This window comes from Syzygium oleosum, unplaced genomic scaffold (genome assembly GCF_021117445.2).
Source record: "Syzygium oleosum isolate NSW1041296 unplaced genomic scaffold, Sole_v2.1 Sole_v2.27, whole genome shotgun sequence".
Taxonomy (NCBI): domain Eukaryota; kingdom Viridiplantae; phylum Streptophyta; class Magnoliopsida; order Myrtales; family Myrtaceae; genus Syzygium; species Syzygium oleosum.
Window position 1 is genome coordinate 336,819 of NW_026607511.1, and position 16,697 is coordinate 353,515.

Genomic DNA, 16,697 nt, shown 5'->3' on the forward strand with positions numbered 1-16,697 from the left:
GGGCAACTAAGAGGTGTTTACGCCCGACACATCGAAGGGTGTTGTTGTCCCGCTACGCTGTCGCGTTGCCAATTCCGTGATGTCTTGTTGGGTCCCTTTGCCAAAGCTCACAAAAAAGCAGGCTAAACGACGTCGTACGCATCCATAGAATCTCTCGTTCGCAGAGGTATCGCACCGCACGCCGGATCTCGAGCCGTGCCGGGCCTCCACGTTCGTGCCATGGCACGACGTGAAATTTTCCCCGTCGAGAATATGGAGTATCTTATTTACCTCCCGATTTAAATGCACTTTTAAATAAAGGATATGTATCTCGAGTTGACTCTATCATCCACTTATGTTCTTCTAGTCCGTAGATGGAGGTTGGTAAGTTCACACTCCTATGTTCACTTAAAATGGCTAACTTTAAATGATTAATAAAAATTGCTAAGGTTTGAAGTCCGATCGGATTGGGTCCAGATTAGATATCGATTGTTAAATTAAAATAGGCAAATACGGGTTAAATGAATCTATGGGTGAGCATCGGTTCATGGTAGACCTTAAAATCGTACCGAATCGACCCCTACTCGGTCGATTATGGTCCGGTTCCCGATTTTGAGTATGGAACCAAGGAACCGTACCGGATTGGAAAACCAGATCGAGAAACCATAATTCTCTCACTTTAGTATTATCTTTGCATCGTGTATTCCTGTAGTTTGTCGCCTTTGTCTCCGGTCTGCTCTACTTCGCCCACTTCTTCACATTTTCTCAACACAAATCAACCATTCGAAGCTCATGAGCCTCTTGTAGATTAGTCGCTCGGGTGTACAAGAAGAATAGAAGACGACTGAGCTTCATTTCTCCAATTCCAGCAAACACATAGGCTTTTCGAAGGCATTTGCACAGTACAACTGAAGAATCGGAGTCTCGAGCAACACTCTTGAGAAATAAAAAAAAAGTGTTGGCCGGTTCTCGTGTAAACCCTAGAACCGACCTTGGATTTATAGGATAGGTTCCAAATTTCGAAAATTGAGAAACAATCTCGACAGACCGTTTAAATTGAAACTTACCCATCTAGAAACTGCTCACCCAAAACTGGATCAATTTGGATTGGATCCATTTTCATCCTACTCAAATCAATCCGATCCATCCGTTTCACAGATCTATCGACAATTCATGATCAAAAAGAATTTCTAGCATTTTTCCAAATTCCGAATACCTAATTGCAATAGACTTTAGGATCGAGGGCGATAAATGTAAAACCTCCAAAAAATGGAGGGCCAGATTGCAAATTTGCGGTTTTGACCCTCTTCTCCTTCCCCTCCGTCACCTGCTGCTCATCGCAAAACCCTAAGCCCCCTTCCCCTTCCGCTCGGCACCGCCGTGCTCGCCTGAATTCCTTCGCTTCGCCGGAGAACATCGAATTCCGACCTCGTGCAGAAGCTCCGGCGGCATCCTTCGCATCTTCCGTTTCTCCGACGAAATGCGAAACCTCCGAGCATTGTGGAATCATCTCCGGCCGTGGCGCGCCGGCACGTCGCTGCGCTCCTTCTCCTCCGCAGAGACGTCCGGGAATGCCGACGCGGACCGGCTCTACGACGTGATACGGAACCTCTCGTCTCCGGCCGACCTGAAGCAGCACTTCCAGTCGAGCAACGTCGCCCCCCTGTCGAACGAGCTGGTCGATGGCGTGCTCAAGAGGTTCAGGTTCAGCCACGGGAACCCGCTGCGGGCGCTCGAGTTCTTCCGCCACGCGAACCGCCGGAGAGGGTTCGACCACTCCGCGTTCGCCGTGGACACCATGCTGTACATCCTGGGGAGGAGCCGCAAGTTCGATCTGATCTGGGAGGTCTTGACCGAGATGAAGAGGACGGATCGGTCCGTGATCACGCCGCGGAGCATGATGGTGGTCCTGGCCCGGGTCGCGAAGGTCTGCTCCGTGAGGCAGACCGTGGAGTCGTTCAGGATGTTCAGGAAGTTCGTTCCCGAGTTCGACACGGCCTGCTTCAACGCGCTGCTGAGGACCTTGTGTCAGGAAAAGAGCATGCACGACGCGAGGAATGTTTACCACGGCCTGAAGCGCCACTTTCAGCCGAATTTGCAGACTTTCAACATACTCTTGTCCGGATGGAAGTCTGCAGAAGAGGCCGAGAATTTTTTCGCGGAAATGAAGGAGATGGGTGTGAAACCTGATGTTGTTTCGTATAATTCTTTGGTTGATGTGTATTGTAAAGGTAGAGAAATTGACAATGCGTATAAGGTCGTCGAGAAAATGAGGGAAGAAGATATCTCGCCCGATGTAATCACCTATACTAGCATTATCGGTGGGTTGGGGCTAATTGGTCAGCCAGATAAAGCTAGAGATGTTTTGAAGGACATGAAGGTGTATGGGTGCTACCCGGATGTCGCTGCGTATAACACTGCTATTAGAAATTATTGTATTGCAAAAAGGCTTGGTGATGCGTATGGCTTGCTGGATGAGATGGAGAGTAAGGGTTTAAGTCCAAATTCGACGACGTGCAATCTGTTTTTTAGAGTTTTCTTTTGGTCGAACGACTTGCGGCATTCTGATGGCTTGTATGTGAGGATGATGGATGCTGGATGTCTTCCCAATACGCAGAGTTGTATGTTTCTGGTTAAGTTATGTAAGAGGCAGGAGAATGTGGACTTTGCCTTAAAGCTATGGAATGACATGATCGAGAAAGGATTCGGATCTTACACTTTGGTATCAGATGTATTATTTGATTTGCTCTGTGATATGGGGAAGTTGGCAGAAGCTGAAAAGTGTTTCCTGCAGATGGTAGAGAAAGGTCATAAGCCAAGTCATGTTTCCTTTAGGAGAATTAAGGTGCTGATGGAATTGGCAAATAGGCCCGAGGCCCTCCAGAACTTGTCAGAGAAGATGAGAGTACTTCAGCTTTAACAACAATTTCCCGAGAAATGTGATTGATGAACGATGCTTACCTTTGCATGCTGAAATTTGCTGTGCTGTGTATTGAGTTGTGTCATGTGCCTGATCATTGCATCAAAAGTAGCGGCACCAGATGCTTGAGGAATAACTTTGGGAAGCATTTGAAATAGGTAGGTTAATTGGGTCCATTTGTTGCTCAGCTACATCACAGCTAAAATTGCGGCTTCGTCCCAAGGGAAGCAAGTTTATCGCTATGAATATTAGTGCTATTTGCAGGATTTAATTTCCCAGTTGATCCTGATTGTGTGAGTTTTCTTTCTTCACTTAATTTAATTATCTGATTTTTGCAGAGAGAAAGTTATTAATTTCTATTGGACCTGGCGTGAGCAACAATGGCTTTGTGTTTATGAAACAAAGTGCTGGAAATTGTTTGCTCCAATTAATCGGGATTTTGTGAATTTTCTTTTTTCACTTAATTATAAATCCTATTTTTGCCAAGAGGAAGTGATTACTTTCTACAAACTCGACACAGTTTCCAGTTTCATACAGCTGTTTCTTTGCCAGTGTATGAATATGAGAAGCTTATGCAGGTATTTGTTCGATATATGTCGTAATTTCATTTACAGTTGAGATGTTATGTTATGGCTGTTTAAGAGTGAATTTGGCCTGCCTATTAAAATTTTTCTACATTCTCCTTACCTTTAGACATGGAGTTGGAACTTGTTGGTGAGTAGATAGCTTGTTTCTAATGCTGTATAAAGCTGTGAGTATGGCGCTTGGATTTGTTAGTTTTCCAGACTCTTATCCTAGTTTATTCAGGGTCAAGCTATTTATTTACTGTTATCTTTGTAGCTTATGCTCAGCTTCAACGACTGGAGAAAGGTGAAGAATTGGCACACGATGAAGAATTAATCATCACTGCTACACTTGAGCTCGTAGAGAAGATGACAGGACATGAGACCTTGGAATAGTCATTAATGCCAAGCTTGATGGATCTGTCTGGTACTTGACAATTTTGTAATAGTCATACATAGCTTTCTTATGCCAATAAAAAATGTACATTCGATATGGGTCAGAAATCCATTTTGCAGATCGCTAGAAGTTTCTAAATGTTACGTATTTGGAATTGTTTAATCAGTACAATTCTTTCGGAAGTTCGCCTAGTTAGGGGACTGTTGGGAAGATCAAACTGATGGAAGAAAGGATATCATGTCTTTTTGGAGATCTGGTAATTTGGTGAAACTGGGTACTACTTATCATAGTAGAGGATTAGCATACTAGGAACTCAGAAAGCGGGAATAAAAACCTTAAAAACAACTGCTGCTGTGAAAATGCACGGGGAAGTTTTCACTGCAGTAATGATTTTATGCCTATTTCCATGTGGTTCCGGTGTTGTTCTCTGCCGCTGTATCATGCTTCCTATCGATCTTACTTAAATGGTCAGTTGCATAGTTAAAACATTTTTCCAGGTACATTTCAGAATGTGTATTGACCTAGCACATACTGACTTCATCCTCTGTTGCAGTATCAATAGTCTAATAATGCTCCACAAGCTCCTGATTTGCAATGATGCTGCCATGGAAAGTCCCGAGTACAGGAACACTCTTCAATAATCAGTAATGAATGAGATCGACGATGTTTCATCTTTCATGTCCTGTGTCGGAAATGGGAACCGAGCTAACTTTTTGATAGTTAGTTTACAGCTTGGTGTAGCTATCCTGGTGTTTCATTGATATCCATACTTGTCTATGGTTGAGAGTAACAAAAGCGAGCGGAAGAAAATTCTGGATTTGCGAGCTTCCGCCCAAGCACTATTTCGGTGGAAGATTGGTAATGGATCCTGGTGTTTCGTTGTATTAAGTCCATACTTGTCTGTGTCTTGATGGAGGGGTTATTTATATGGTTTTTGAAGCTTTTTTAGGAGTACCTTTCCCGGCCCTTTTTCTGAGATCAAGTGCAATATCTTGTCTTATCAGCTTAACAAAAGAATGAAGAAGGAAAAAAAATGAAAATACAGAGCATCACATTCCTAGATTTCCATATATTATATTTGCCACCATTCTATTCCATTCTCAAGTCACTTCTACATCCGTCTGGCCTAATGCAATTCCCAATCCCAGTTCTCTATCAACCTCACATAGCATCAATAGATGGACCCATTTTTAACTAGTAATCTATGTATATTATGAGGTCTTTTTGTTATAATCTATGTGTATTATCGTGTATCCCGTATGTAATTAATCATTCCTATAATACATATCGTACCACCATAACTAGAGTTGAGCTATTATAAACACTTTGGCGTATCAATACCCATATCCCCTCCAATAAAAGAGAGGATCCCTTATTTCTTCCTAAAGAAGACAACATTGAACAATAGTAGATTATCTTGTTAATTGTGTATAAAGTGCAAGGTCATCTGTACATATAAAAAACATGGATTTACACACTTCATAAAACTTATAGGATGTTTCACAAAAGGTCATAAAAAAAAAAGATTAATAGTTCACCATTGTGCTAAATCACCAAAAGCAGGTAACCTGCAAAGCATGGCTAACCACCTTATAAAGCTGAATCTAGGCATGTTAGGATGAAACCAGACGAGCCTTATACCAATTGCAGTAGGTCTTCTTAGCAATGGTCAGACAGAGAACAACAACAGGACAAACGGTGTGCCTAATCACATATTCAAATATTAACCATTAAATGGGTGAAATCAGAATCATTAAATCTCAGTCCTTATTTCGAAGAACGGCGCAAGAAATTATCTTCATTAGTTTACATATCATCACAATCTCTAATACGATATTGTGCAAAGTATCTTGATATAAAGATTGAAATAAATCAATCACGATGCAAATATAATAAACGAAAATGCCCCATCTTAACAAAATCGTATAAAAACTCAAATACTCGACATAATCCCGTGTTAAAAAGCATTAAAAGAAAAAAAAAAAAAAAAAAGGCTGGCCCGTGCGTCGCACGTGATTCCGACAGGGCAGCGCCGTGGGGGGCCCCACGAGATTCATGTCCCTCTGCGGTTCCACGCGCGCCGGTCGTAGTCCGACGTGTCCGCCGTCAACCCTTGTTAGGGTTTTGCGTACTTCCACTTCCAACTCTCTTGGCGGCTCTCCTTCTCTCTGTTCTCTCTCCTGCCTCTTTGGTTTGCACTCTTTTCACGAAGGCTGGAAGACAGAGAGAGAGAGAGAAGGAGAATGGCTCTGCAGAATCACCTCCCCGCCGCGATCTCTTCGTCTTCCTCTGCATTCTTGGCATCCTCCAACTTGGGCTCTTCCAGGTACCCGTCTTTGTTCTTGGGTCTACCAAAAAAAAAAAAAAAAAGGGCCTTCTTTCTTCTGTTTCTTGTCTCTGGTTCAAGCCCGTGGCTGCGGAAAGGTCGAAGCTTTTTTAGTGCCTGGTTGCATTTCTTGAGTTATGCCGTCGAAAGGTGGGATTTTTAGTACTGGGCATTCGCTGGATTCCGTGTCGGTTTGAGTCTCACATGAGAGCAGAGCAATTTACGGAGTTTTCCTTGTTTGCGTGTGCTGTACTCGTTTCCCATTTTTGTGTTGGTGTTAACAGGGCTTCTAACGTCTCGATCCCTGCGAAAAAGATTGGAGTTGTCCGATGTGTAGCCGCGCCTTATGAGGAAAAGACCAGTAAGAGCTCTTCTCTCTCTCTCTCTCTCTCTCTCTCTTTCTCTGTGTCGGATAAGATCACTGAAGGTGGTATGAGGTGTCTTTTGATTCAAAATGTGATGGTGGAGTAAACTTTAGTCATTGTAGTATTGGTCCTTTAGGTAGTTCTTTTTTCTTTTTTCTTTAGTTGAAGTGAAACATCATGAGGGTTTATTTAAAATATTTCTAAGTTTAGGACCATTTAGAATCAGTTCAGAGTCATGGGAAGTGCCTTCCCTTTAGCTAGCTGACGGTTTGGACTTCTTGTTTTCGTGTGTCTGAAGCTTACAAGACTAAGGTTTTGCGCAATGCCAACATGGCCAAGCTTCAAGCTGGTTACCTTTTCCCCGAGGTCTGTCGCTATTCATTAATTTTCTTTTTAATGGTGTTGGATTTTTTTTTATTATGTAGTGTTTAACTACTGTACCTTCTTATGAGCGAACCACTGTGAACCATAATTCAACTTCCTGTACGTATGTAGAATCTTAGATAATGAATCTTAATTGATTATCTGGCCTGTCACCCAAAAAAGGTATTTGGGAGCTCTCGACTTGACAAACTTATCAAAAGTTGATTTTACTGAGCATCTAGATAGAGCTTTTGTTAACAATCTAGAAATAGTGTAGGGATGTACTGGAATTATCCCTTTCATTATTTTGATGGGGTAGAACTGCTGATCTTCCATTTTAAAGCTTGTATATCAGTTTATTGTGCTAAAGATTGTGAGTGTTCAAATGATCTGCTCTCAGATAATTCATCGCTATTTGAAAACTGGGCAGTCTTCAAGTTAGTTTAATTCATCTGCTAATGAGTAATTGTCAACAGGATTCAAGTTAATGGCTAAGTGATCAGGTTTCTTAAGTTTGTCACACCAATTCCAATTTCAGTGCTTGTGATGCTTTCGCCAGCCACAACAGAGCAAAGATTAGATGTTTCAAGATTATAAAAACGCAAGCGATGTAATGAATAATAAAGGTCAATTTTATTGCCAGACTTAGCATTAGGAAAAGAAACCTTCACAAATTTGAAATTTGATGATTTCATCTTGATGCTTGATTGAAAATATAATCAAATGCTTCAAACACGTAACTTACTTGTCGGTTTCATGCATCATTGTCATTGTATCAATTTATTTTGCTTTTCTGCATAATCCTTTTCTAGTCGAACAAGAAACTCTCTTATTTTGTTGAGACTATTCTTGTCCTGTGTATTATTTGTATAGCTAATCGTTTTTCAATTTAGATTGCTCGAAGAAGGGCAGCACACATGCTAAAATACCCTGATGCGCAAGTCATTAGCTTGGGGATTGGGGATACTACTGAGCCCATTCCAGATGTTATCACGTCGGCCATGGCAAAGGTGCTGCTATTTTCTCAGGACGATGCTTAGTCATTATTATTTATCTAGTCAGATTCTCTGTAATTTTGAACCAAAAACGGAATTAATAGAACAGTAAATCTGTTGGGTTAATTCTTGTGGTTAGTTTAGATCCTAGTTAAATTTCATTCAATCACTACTATTCAGTCCTTTCTGATTCAGGTTCTTATTGTTTATTTGCCCATTGTCTTGTAGCTAGATGATATTTTATATGACCCCTCACTCGAGTGGTTGCCTTTCTTTCAGTAATTTTCAAATCTTTATTGATTTGTTGGTTGATGAGATGGAAATAAGGCACCCCTTCTTTTGGATTTTTTGCACGCTTTACCATCATTTACTGCAAAAGATGGCTGGAGAAAGTTATGGCACAACTTTGAATGTCTTTATTGTACCATGAAGCCACAAAATGCCGTCATTGAACTGGTGATGTAAGTGAGAAATGCCTATTATTGTCACAGGAGGCCTCTGGTTAGAGATCATTCCATACGGACAGTTCTACTTGTTGCTTTCGTTTCCCTCAAATTTCATACAGTCAATTGTGTAATACTTCCTGGATGAATTAGTCATGCTCTTTCCTTTGATTTCAAGTTCACTGCTTGTCTTGGTTGAATTTGTTGTTGCGTGCTTCAGATATTTGTTTCAACTCTATGCAAACATGCCTATGTGATGATTTAGAATCTCTACTTATTTCAATGCTTGGCAAATAGTTAAGTTCTTTAAATTTGACAGAGATCTGATGCACTGTCAACTTTGGAGGGTTACAGTGGGTACGGTGCAGAGCAGGGTGAAAAGGTACTTTTTTTAAACCACTACTCTTCTCTTGCTGGTTATATTTATTGAGTTTGGAACCTTTATTTTCTAATACCGCAGACGTGATATATACATGATTGTCACTTCATACAACTTTTGATTTAACAGTATTGTTGTGCATTAGTTTGTTAATTTACTCTTGAGGTCAAATTAGACGAAAAAATCCTTCTACATTTTAGTAATGTTATTAAGAGTTTCCTTTGTTAGAATAATTAAATATTAAACCATGCCTTCATCTAATAGCTTAAGCTTTTAGAACAGTTGGTAGTGGTCTCACAAAATCTTACATGGTATCAAAGTTGGAGGTCATGAGTTCAAATCTTTCCAGGCCCCATTTGTCTCCCCATTTAAATATGTCCACGCTTAGTACTAGGCAAAAAGACCGAACTAAGCATGAGGGGAGTGTTAGAATAATTAAATATTAAACCACGCCTTCATCTAATAGCTTAAGCTTTTAGAATAGTTGGTAGTGGTCCCATAAAATCTTACATCTTCAATTGATTTTCATGGCCCTGCATCTGTCTCCATTTCCCATTTACTATTCACCTGCTATGTGCTTGCAATGGATAGTAGGATATGCTATTTAAATATGTGTAAAAAATCTGATTGAGGAAAAGTACAGAAGTAGAAACAAGTGATGATTTCCACAAAGTGCTGTCAATAACACGGATCCTCTTGTATGATCAAGCTTTATTTAGTATCAAACTGCTCAGTAATCAAGGACAGGACATAATTAAGCATATCATTATAACCAAATCTCGTGAATATCTAACCTAAGCTAGACATCATTCTAAGCTTTTATTTGATTTGATGACCTGTTATGTTACCTATAAGGCATTGTAGATGTGTTTTCCTGAGTTATTTCATAGCTCACTGTCTTCAAGAGAGATTGCTGACGTTAGCTTGGTGGAACTTAAAAGGAAAATCAAAGATATAATATGCTGAGTGATATAGTAAACTTTAAAGTCTTCTTGCTACTATTGGAATAGAACCAACGTAATGTCTTTCCTAATCTTGCAGCCATTGAGAGCTGCAATTGCTTCGACATTCTATAGAGACCTTGGCATAGGAGAAGAAGATATCTTTGTTTCAGATGGGGCAAAATGTGATATTTCTCGCCTTCAGGTACATCTTGTCTTGCTCCTGGTGGCCTTTTACTTGGAATCCTTTCCTACGTGTGTTTTGTTATTGACTGCTGGATCAATGCATGATTTTTAATTTGTGATTACTCCATCTCGAGGAGGTTCTTAAGTAGCTTTATTTGTCTTTTTTGGGCACTATTTAGTTTTCTTTGCTCATGGCAGGTTGTTTTTGGGTCAGATGTTACAATGGCTGTGCAAGATCCATCATACCCGGTAATCATGATCTCTCTAGACGAGACTATATAATCTATGTTTGATTCTGTCTATATATTGTATAAAGTGAAGACTTCAGTCTCCTGATTGAACCCTAGCATCTGAGTCAGAGTATTGGTCCTCCTTTGTTTTAAGTGAGAAACGACAAACAGTTCGGGAAGTTCAGATTTTTGTTACTTCAACATATGAGAGAAATTATTGTGTCTCCATTGGCTGCATTTAAAGAGTTGTAAGCTTTCTGTAGGTAAGTTGAAGCATTTCATTGCATTCTTTTTTTGAGATGAATGTTCGGATTCGGTCATGTTTACAGTGCCTCGGGGCACAGTATACCTGGGTTGTAAACACCCATCAAATGTGGTGAACATGTTTTTTGTGTTGGTAAACCTATGAGAGATGTGGTAACTTGTTTATCCAAAAAATAAGTTACTTTACTTCTCATTTATTTACCAACTAAATGAGAACTTTTTTAGGCGGTTGTACCACATTCTGCCCTGGTGCATCATAGAAAAACCGCTTTGGATTCTGTATGTCTTTTGTAACTTGTGGCTTCAGTAAAGTTTGATGGAGATGCTGTCCTAGATAACATGTTGTAAAACTCTGATTGGAAATAGGGCAGCTTCTTGCTGGTTAATATGTCGTGTCTATCTTGACTTGACATTTGGTAACAAATTTTGGCACTTCTGTATTTTGTAGGCTTATGTAGACTCGAGTGTCATAATGGGCCAGACAGGGCAGTTCCAACGAGACATTGAAAAGTATGGAAAAATCGAGTACATGAAGTGCACGCCAGAGAATGGTTTCTTTCCTGATTTGTCCACTGTAGCTCGAACAGATATCATATTCTTCTGTTCACCAAACAATCCTACTGGCTCTGCTGCAACGAGGGAGCAACTGACAAGGCTGGTTAAGTTTGCCAAGGACAATGGCTCCATTATCGTCTATGACTCTGCATACGCAATGTACATGTCAGATGACAACCCCCAAAGCATATTTGAAATTCCAGGTGCCAAAGAGGTAATGCTGAACTTTCATCTGAGTTTTCCATTGCAAGTTGCTTTGTTCCTTTGCATCGGTTCAGTTACTGGGATGCTCTCTACCAAATTGTGTTGATATATAGATCTGTATTCCTATTGAGAACATTTGTTATCCTTGTACCTCAACTTGTGCTTAATGCATTTTTTATTAACCCTGTCAAATTTGCTGCGGTTGTTGAAGGTTGCACTTGAGACATCATCATTTAGCAAGTATGCTGGATTTACCGGTGTTCGCCTTGGTTGGACTGTGGTTCCCAAAGAGCTGCTGTTTTCAGATGGTTTCCCTGTTGCTAGGGACTTCAACCGCATTGTCTGCACTTGCTTCAATGGGGCATCCAATATTGCTCAAGCTGGTGGACTGGCATGCCTTTCACCTGAAGGACTATCCGTGAGCTTCACTGTCCTATCTTTTTCAATTAAATGATGTAACTCTAGTGATTGCTGATTACTATATACAACCCTTTTTTAGTTGGCCTCGGGAGGGCTACCTATGCTGTTCTTATAAGTTTTCATTCATAATGAATTGAAGTTTTTACTTCTTGCAGGCAATGCGTGAAGTGATTGGTTTCTACAAAGAAAACACCGAGATAATTGTGGATACATTTAGCTCTCTCGGATTCAAGGTATATGGAGGGAAGAATGCACCTTATGTCTGGATCCACTTCCCAGGGCGCAGCTCTTGGGATGTCTTCGGCGAGATTCTCGAGAAGACTCATGTAGTTACGACACCCGGCAGCGGGTTCGGACCTGCTGGTGACGGATTCATCCGGGTTAGTGCTTTCGGACACAGGAACAACATCCTTGAGGCTTGTAAAAGATTTAAGCAGCTATACAAGTGAATGCCATAATTGGATTGTCTCTGCTGCTTTAATGTCGGGGAAGTAATTGGAAGAAAGAAGAAAGTTGTAGCCAGAGAAACTTGTATTAGGATTTTATATTTCCTCCTCATTGGACTAGTGATTCCTGGTTATGAGAAATAAGAATCATTTGATCATTGATGAAGATAAGACAGTGCTCGTTGTAATTTTCTTGTGACTGCTTTTTAAAGCGGAATGAAGCTGTGATCGCATTGTGTCCTTCCAATGGCATGAATTTCAGCTTGCTGATCGTTTGTCAAGCGATTATAGACACAAGTACCCTGAAATGCCAACTAACATTATTGTAACATCTATGTCGTTGGTCAATAATGTTATCAAATGTCGTTTGCGAAAAATCGAACTTTGGAATCAGCAGAATCGGATGCCTCTGGTAGAGATGGTGGAGCTCATCTCATCTCCAGTAGAGGTAAAATCCGTCCCCCACGAGATTCATTCGTCTACTCCTACTCAAAAGTTTGAGTTCACCAAAAATGTCGATCTTAAACTGAACCACCCTAAAATGGAGAAGATGTTGATTCAGAAAACAGGACGCGATATTGAACCAGGAGTCGATTTTTTTTACCAGTTATAGAGCCCCCACCGGATAGACAAAAGTGCAACAAGAATAGATCGAAACTGCAGAATCGTGTGTATATATCTTTCTTTTATCAATTTGCCAACCATAATCTGCAGAATCTCTGCAAATTTCTTGATTCCAGATCCATGTATCTAAAGGGGACAAGAATCTTATATGAGCTAGGGACGAGCAAGAAGTAATACCTTATCAGAAGTACTTGTGTTCGAATTTTGGTTCACATAATGTCCCATTTGGTTAGGACAAAAATCCAAGAAAAGAACTATGGCTATGCTGCGACTCTCTTCTGTTCTCAGAAGAAGGAAATTTTATTGGCTAAAATACAACTCCAGATCTTTCACTGGTTAACCCAAAAAGCTAAAATCATCAGTTTTCTACGGTCTCTAGGAACAGCTCTAATCAGGATTCAGCAAATCAGCTCCAAAATCGGATGCACTTTAACCACATGCGAGCCGGGATGGGCTCCCTCAAGGCTTATGCATGCCAATGTAGTGTTGTCTACTACATGAATTCCTAACGCAGAGAACAAGAATCAGCTTGAGGGCTTGGTATAAGCTGTTTTTCTTCGGTCTTTTGACTGTTTTTGCCTACTTAGTTGACGAGGACACTGTTGAGGCTGCAGGGCTCGGCCTCCTCTAGAATCTGAACCACCATCCGCATTGACGGCCTCACGGTTGGGTTGTTAGCTGTGCAACGGATGGCTATCCGGAGCACTTTAACGGCGTCTTCTTTTTGGGTGTCAGAAATGTTCGAGTCCACCAAATCGAGCAAAGACTTTTTGCTGCTCATGTTTCCACGCACCCATTGAACAATGTCCTGGTTCTCTTCGAATTCCGACTCGATTGGCCTCCTTCCTGTGACCAGCTCCATCAGAACGACGCCGAAGCTGTAGACGTCGCTCTTTTCATTGACCTTCATGGTGTACGCATACTCTGCAGCAAACGAGAGAAATGGAGTATTTGTGAGAGGAACAAAGAACAATAAAAAGTTGAAGGAAAGACAGCAGAAGCTCAGACCACCTATAGAGAACGAAGAGACGAGATCCAAAGTACTATGGAAGCACAACTCTTGTTTTTCCTTTTCGAATTGATCGCTACAAGAATCTAACCCAGGCCATTCTTGAAGACTCGCGGTCTAAAATCAGATTTACCTGGAGCTATGTATCCAAGAGTCCCTGCAATGGCGTGTGTCCAATTACCACCCTGACTGGCCTGCACGATTTTCGCTAGCCCGAAATCCGCTATCCTCGGCTTCCACTCTTCGTCCAGCAAAATATTACTCGATTTCACGTCACGGTGTATAATCGGCCGAGCGCATCCATGGTGCAGATACTCCAATCCCCGGGCAGCCCCTAACGCAATCTCATACCTCACCTCCCATCCCATCTTCATCTTCTGGCTCTCGTGTAGCTGGTCCCACAGGCTCCCATTCGGCAAGTACTCATAAACAAGCAGGTGGCTGTCCTCACTTGTGATGCTGCAATACAACTTGACGACATTCACGTGCCTAATCGAACTCAGTGCAGCCACCTCGGCATCGTACTCGGCCGTGCCTGTGCTTTTCTTGCTGAGGATGGCCAAACTGCTAGGATGGCTTCTCAAGCTGTCTGAGCTCGACGCCCAGATGTGCTTCACCGCGAGTTCTTTGCCATTCCCCAAGACGACTTTATACACATTCCCTGATCCGCCCCTCCCGATCAAGTTCTCGGTCTTTATGTAATCAATTATTTCCCTCTCCCTGAAGCTTAGTACACGGTACGGCTTCATGTTCCAAGAATCCGGCCTCCACAAACTGTTGACACTCTTGAGACTATCTCTTTGCTTTCTGAGCTTCACATACATCATCATTGCGAATACAATTAGCAACAAACTTATTCCGGCAAAGAAGCAGGAGAGGATAACCCCGAGGTGAGTGGTTGCCTGTGAACTTGAAATACATGGCTGAAATTGTTTAAGCCTCTGACTACACAGGCCGGGATTCCCATCAAAGCTATCGTGGTAGGCTTCTATTGATAGAGAGTCCGGTACAGGTCCGGTTAACCGGTTGTTCGAGAGATCGAGAAGGCTTAGCTTCAGTAATCCCAGGCTCGATGGGATTTCACCGGAAAGTTTGTTATTGGATAGGTTGAGGGAGTTCAGAGTCGGTAAGTTTCCGATGCTGTCGGGAATTTCTCCAGTCAATGAATTGTTTGAGAGGTTTACATCGGCGAGGGAGACGCAGGAGCCAATCGACACAGGTATGCTACCGGAGAGCAGATTTCCAATCAAATCGAGTGTATTCAATTTCGTCAAGTTCCCAATTGTCGACGGAATCTTTCCCACGAATCCATTCAAATTAAGCTGAATTGAGACCAAAGAAGATGCTTCAGACATTGCTTCCGGTAATTCACCTGAAAATTTATTTTCAGATAGAAATAGCTGAGCCAGAGATTTTCCCATTCTGATATCAGACGTTATCGATCCCTCGAGTTGATTCGCTGCAAGATCAATTATGATGAGATTCGGCAAGCCCCATATTCCAGCAGGAACAGCACCAGAAAGCGAGTTATTGCTCAATCGTAACCGAACTAAGGATGAGCAATTTGCATAGGTCGCTGGGATAGTACCGGTGAGCTTGTTATCCAACATAAGAAGATCAGTTGTTTTCCCATACTTGCACATATCCGGCGGGATACTTCCCGTGAGTAAGTTGTCCGAAACATCTATGTAATTGAAATCTGCCCACGAGCCAAGCTTTGGAGGAAGTGAACCGGTCAGCCAATTTGTGTAGAGAGAGATTTCGGTAAGATTCTTGAACTCTCCAAGCTCCTCTGGTATCTCCCCTGTCAACCGGTTCTCGAAAAGCTGCAAGGAGGCCAGACTTGTCAAGAACCTGATCTCTGAGAGATCACCTCCGAGCCCGTTATGTGACGCGTCAAAGTTCACGAGGCTTGTGAGGTTCCCAAGCCCGAGAGGAAGCTTACTGGTCAAGGTATTGTTGTAGAGCTCGAGCTGCCAGAGCCGGCCGAGCCTTGCGATGCCCCGAGGGATTTCGCCGGACAATTCATTGTCCGAGAGCTCGAGATTCTCGAGAAGCGTCAAGTTCCCGATGCCCTCGGGGATTTGTCCTCTGATGCTGCAATTGGTGAGGTAAAGCCAATACAACTTCTCCAACTTGATGACCTCCATAGGAAAGGGACTAGTCACATCAAAAGGGTTGTCTCCGAGGCTCAAAAAGCCAAGATTGGTCATGTTTCCAAGCGACTTCCACGGGAAGATCCCTGAGAACCCGCTGTTGTTCAGGTTCAAGAACTCCAAGCCGCTCAAAGTGGACAAATCAGGAACTTTCCCAGAGAAAGAATTGAACCCCAAGTTCAAGTACTTCAAGCTCGTGCAGTTCCTCAGATCATCAGTGACGTTACCGTAGACAAGATTCTCTCCAAGATCAATCTTTTCAAGAGAGCCAAGCGAGCATATCGAGTCGAAAGGGAGAGTACCCACCAGGCCCTTTTGAGAGAGGTTGATCTCAGTGACGAAACCATCTGAATTGCACACGATTCCGGTGAAGTTGCATTTGTCGTTGCCGACCCTCCATGAACCGAAAACACCCGTGCTCGATGGTGTCTCGAGCACGGACTTCAGTTTCAAGAGCAGCGGAAGCTCATCCGCCCCCGAGGCCGAAACGAGACTCAGAGAGAGGCAGAGCACCAACACTCGCCCGAAAAGAAGCCCGGCAGACATTCCGGCCGCCACGTCCATCGCGAGCCACTGGCAAAGAAGAAGAAGAAGAAGAAGAAGAAGAAGAGGAGGAGGAGGAGGAGTTCGTCAGAACCGGAAGAGGAAGAGCAGAGAAATGGAAGTCAAAAGTGCATTTAGCACGAGGAAGAGACCCAAAGAGAGAGAGAAGAGAGAGAGAGAGAGAGAGTTGAATACAGATAGCTTCACATGGCGAAACGAGAGAGCTCAAGAGTCAGACGCAGCCATGCACGAAGTCGCCGCTGGGCACGATGTGGGGTCAAAAGCGACAGACGAAAAAGACAGAGAGAGGTCGGTAGGTGACGATTTTCGTGATCGTTAGCTGCTAATAATTGCATGGTGATTGATTGCTGACTAATATTTGATTCTCC

At 42.3% G+C, this 16,697-nt stretch overlaps 3 protein-coding genes across 8 annotated transcripts; 2 read left to right on the forward strand and 1 right to left on the reverse strand.

The window, feature by feature from the left end:
* The first annotated feature begins 1,298 nt into the window (after nucleotides 1-1,298).
* LOC115693671 (putative pentatricopeptide repeat-containing protein At1g02420) lies at nucleotides 1,299-3,997 on the forward strand. Of its 6 annotated transcripts, XM_056303345.1 has the most exons (3): nucleotides 1,299-3,477; nucleotides 3,593-3,650; nucleotides 3,740-3,997. In XM_056303345.1, the coding sequence occupies exon 1, from the start codon at nucleotides 1,460-1,462 to the stop codon at nucleotides 2,897-2,899; it is 1,440 nt and encodes a 479-aa protein (XP_056159320.1). In that variant the 5' UTR covers nucleotides 1,299-1,459; the 3' UTR covers nucleotides 2,900-3,477; nucleotides 3,593-3,650; nucleotides 3,740-3,997. The 6 variants fall into 6 exon arrangements, with proteins under 6 accessions (XP_056159320.1, XP_056159317.1, XP_056159319.1 ...); XM_056303342.1 differs by having other exon boundaries at nucleotides 3,593-3,997; XM_056303344.1 differs by lacking the exon at nucleotides 3,593-3,650.
* Nucleotides 3,998-6,035: 2,038 nt separating this feature from the next.
* On the forward strand, nucleotides 6,036-12,147 carry LOC115693672 (LL-diaminopimelate aminotransferase, chloroplastic). The gene is made up of 10 exons (XM_030620711.2): nucleotides 6,036-6,185; nucleotides 6,470-6,546; nucleotides 6,849-6,916; nucleotides 7,807-7,923; nucleotides 8,671-8,733; nucleotides 9,772-9,876; nucleotides 10,056-10,106; nucleotides 10,800-11,120; nucleotides 11,322-11,528; nucleotides 11,686-12,147. The coding sequence occupies exons 1-10, from the start codon at nucleotides 6,103-6,105 to the stop codon at nucleotides 11,977-11,979; spliced, it is 1,386 nt and encodes a 461-aa protein (XP_030476571.2). The 5' UTR covers nucleotides 6,036-6,102; the 3' UTR covers nucleotides 11,980-12,147.
* Nucleotides 12,148-12,898: 751 nt separating this feature from the next.
* LOC115693670 (receptor-like protein kinase 7) lies at nucleotides 12,899-16,451 on the reverse strand. The gene is made up of 2 exons (XM_030620708.2): nucleotides 13,743-16,451; nucleotides 12,899-13,524 (listed from the first exon to the last, which is right to left on the reverse strand). Exons 1-2 carry the CDS (start codon nucleotides 16,327-16,329, stop codon nucleotides 13,184-13,186), a joined length of 2,928 nt encoding a protein of 975 aa, XP_030476568.2. The 5' UTR covers nucleotides 16,330-16,451; the 3' UTR covers nucleotides 12,899-13,183.
* Nucleotides 16,452-16,697: the final 246 nt, after the last annotated feature.

Coding starts and splice junctions, on each gene's coding strand:
- LOC115693671 (XM_056303342.1), top strand. CDS start 1,460: ATGCGAAACCTCCGAGCATTGTGGAATCATCTCCGGCCGTGGCGCGCC.
- LOC115693672 (XM_030620711.2), top strand. CDS start 6,103: ATGGCTCTGCAGAATCACCTCCCCGCCGCGATCTCTTCGTCTTCCTCT. Junction 6,917..7,806: donor CTGGTTACCTTTTCCCCGAG/GTCTGTCGCTAT, acceptor TTTTCAATTTAG/ATTGCTCGAAGAAGGGCAGC. Junction 7,924..8,670: donor TCACGTCGGCCATGGCAAAG/GTGCTGCTATTT, acceptor TAAATTTGACAG/AGATCTGATGCACTGTCAAC.
- LOC115693670 (XM_030620708.2), bottom strand. CDS start 16,329: ATGGACGTGGCGGCCGGAATGTCTGCCGGGCTTCTTTTCGGGCGAGTG. Junction 13,525..13,742: donor TCTTGGATACATAGCTCCAG/GTAAATCTGATT, acceptor CGTTTGCTGCAG/AGTATGCGTACACCATGAAG.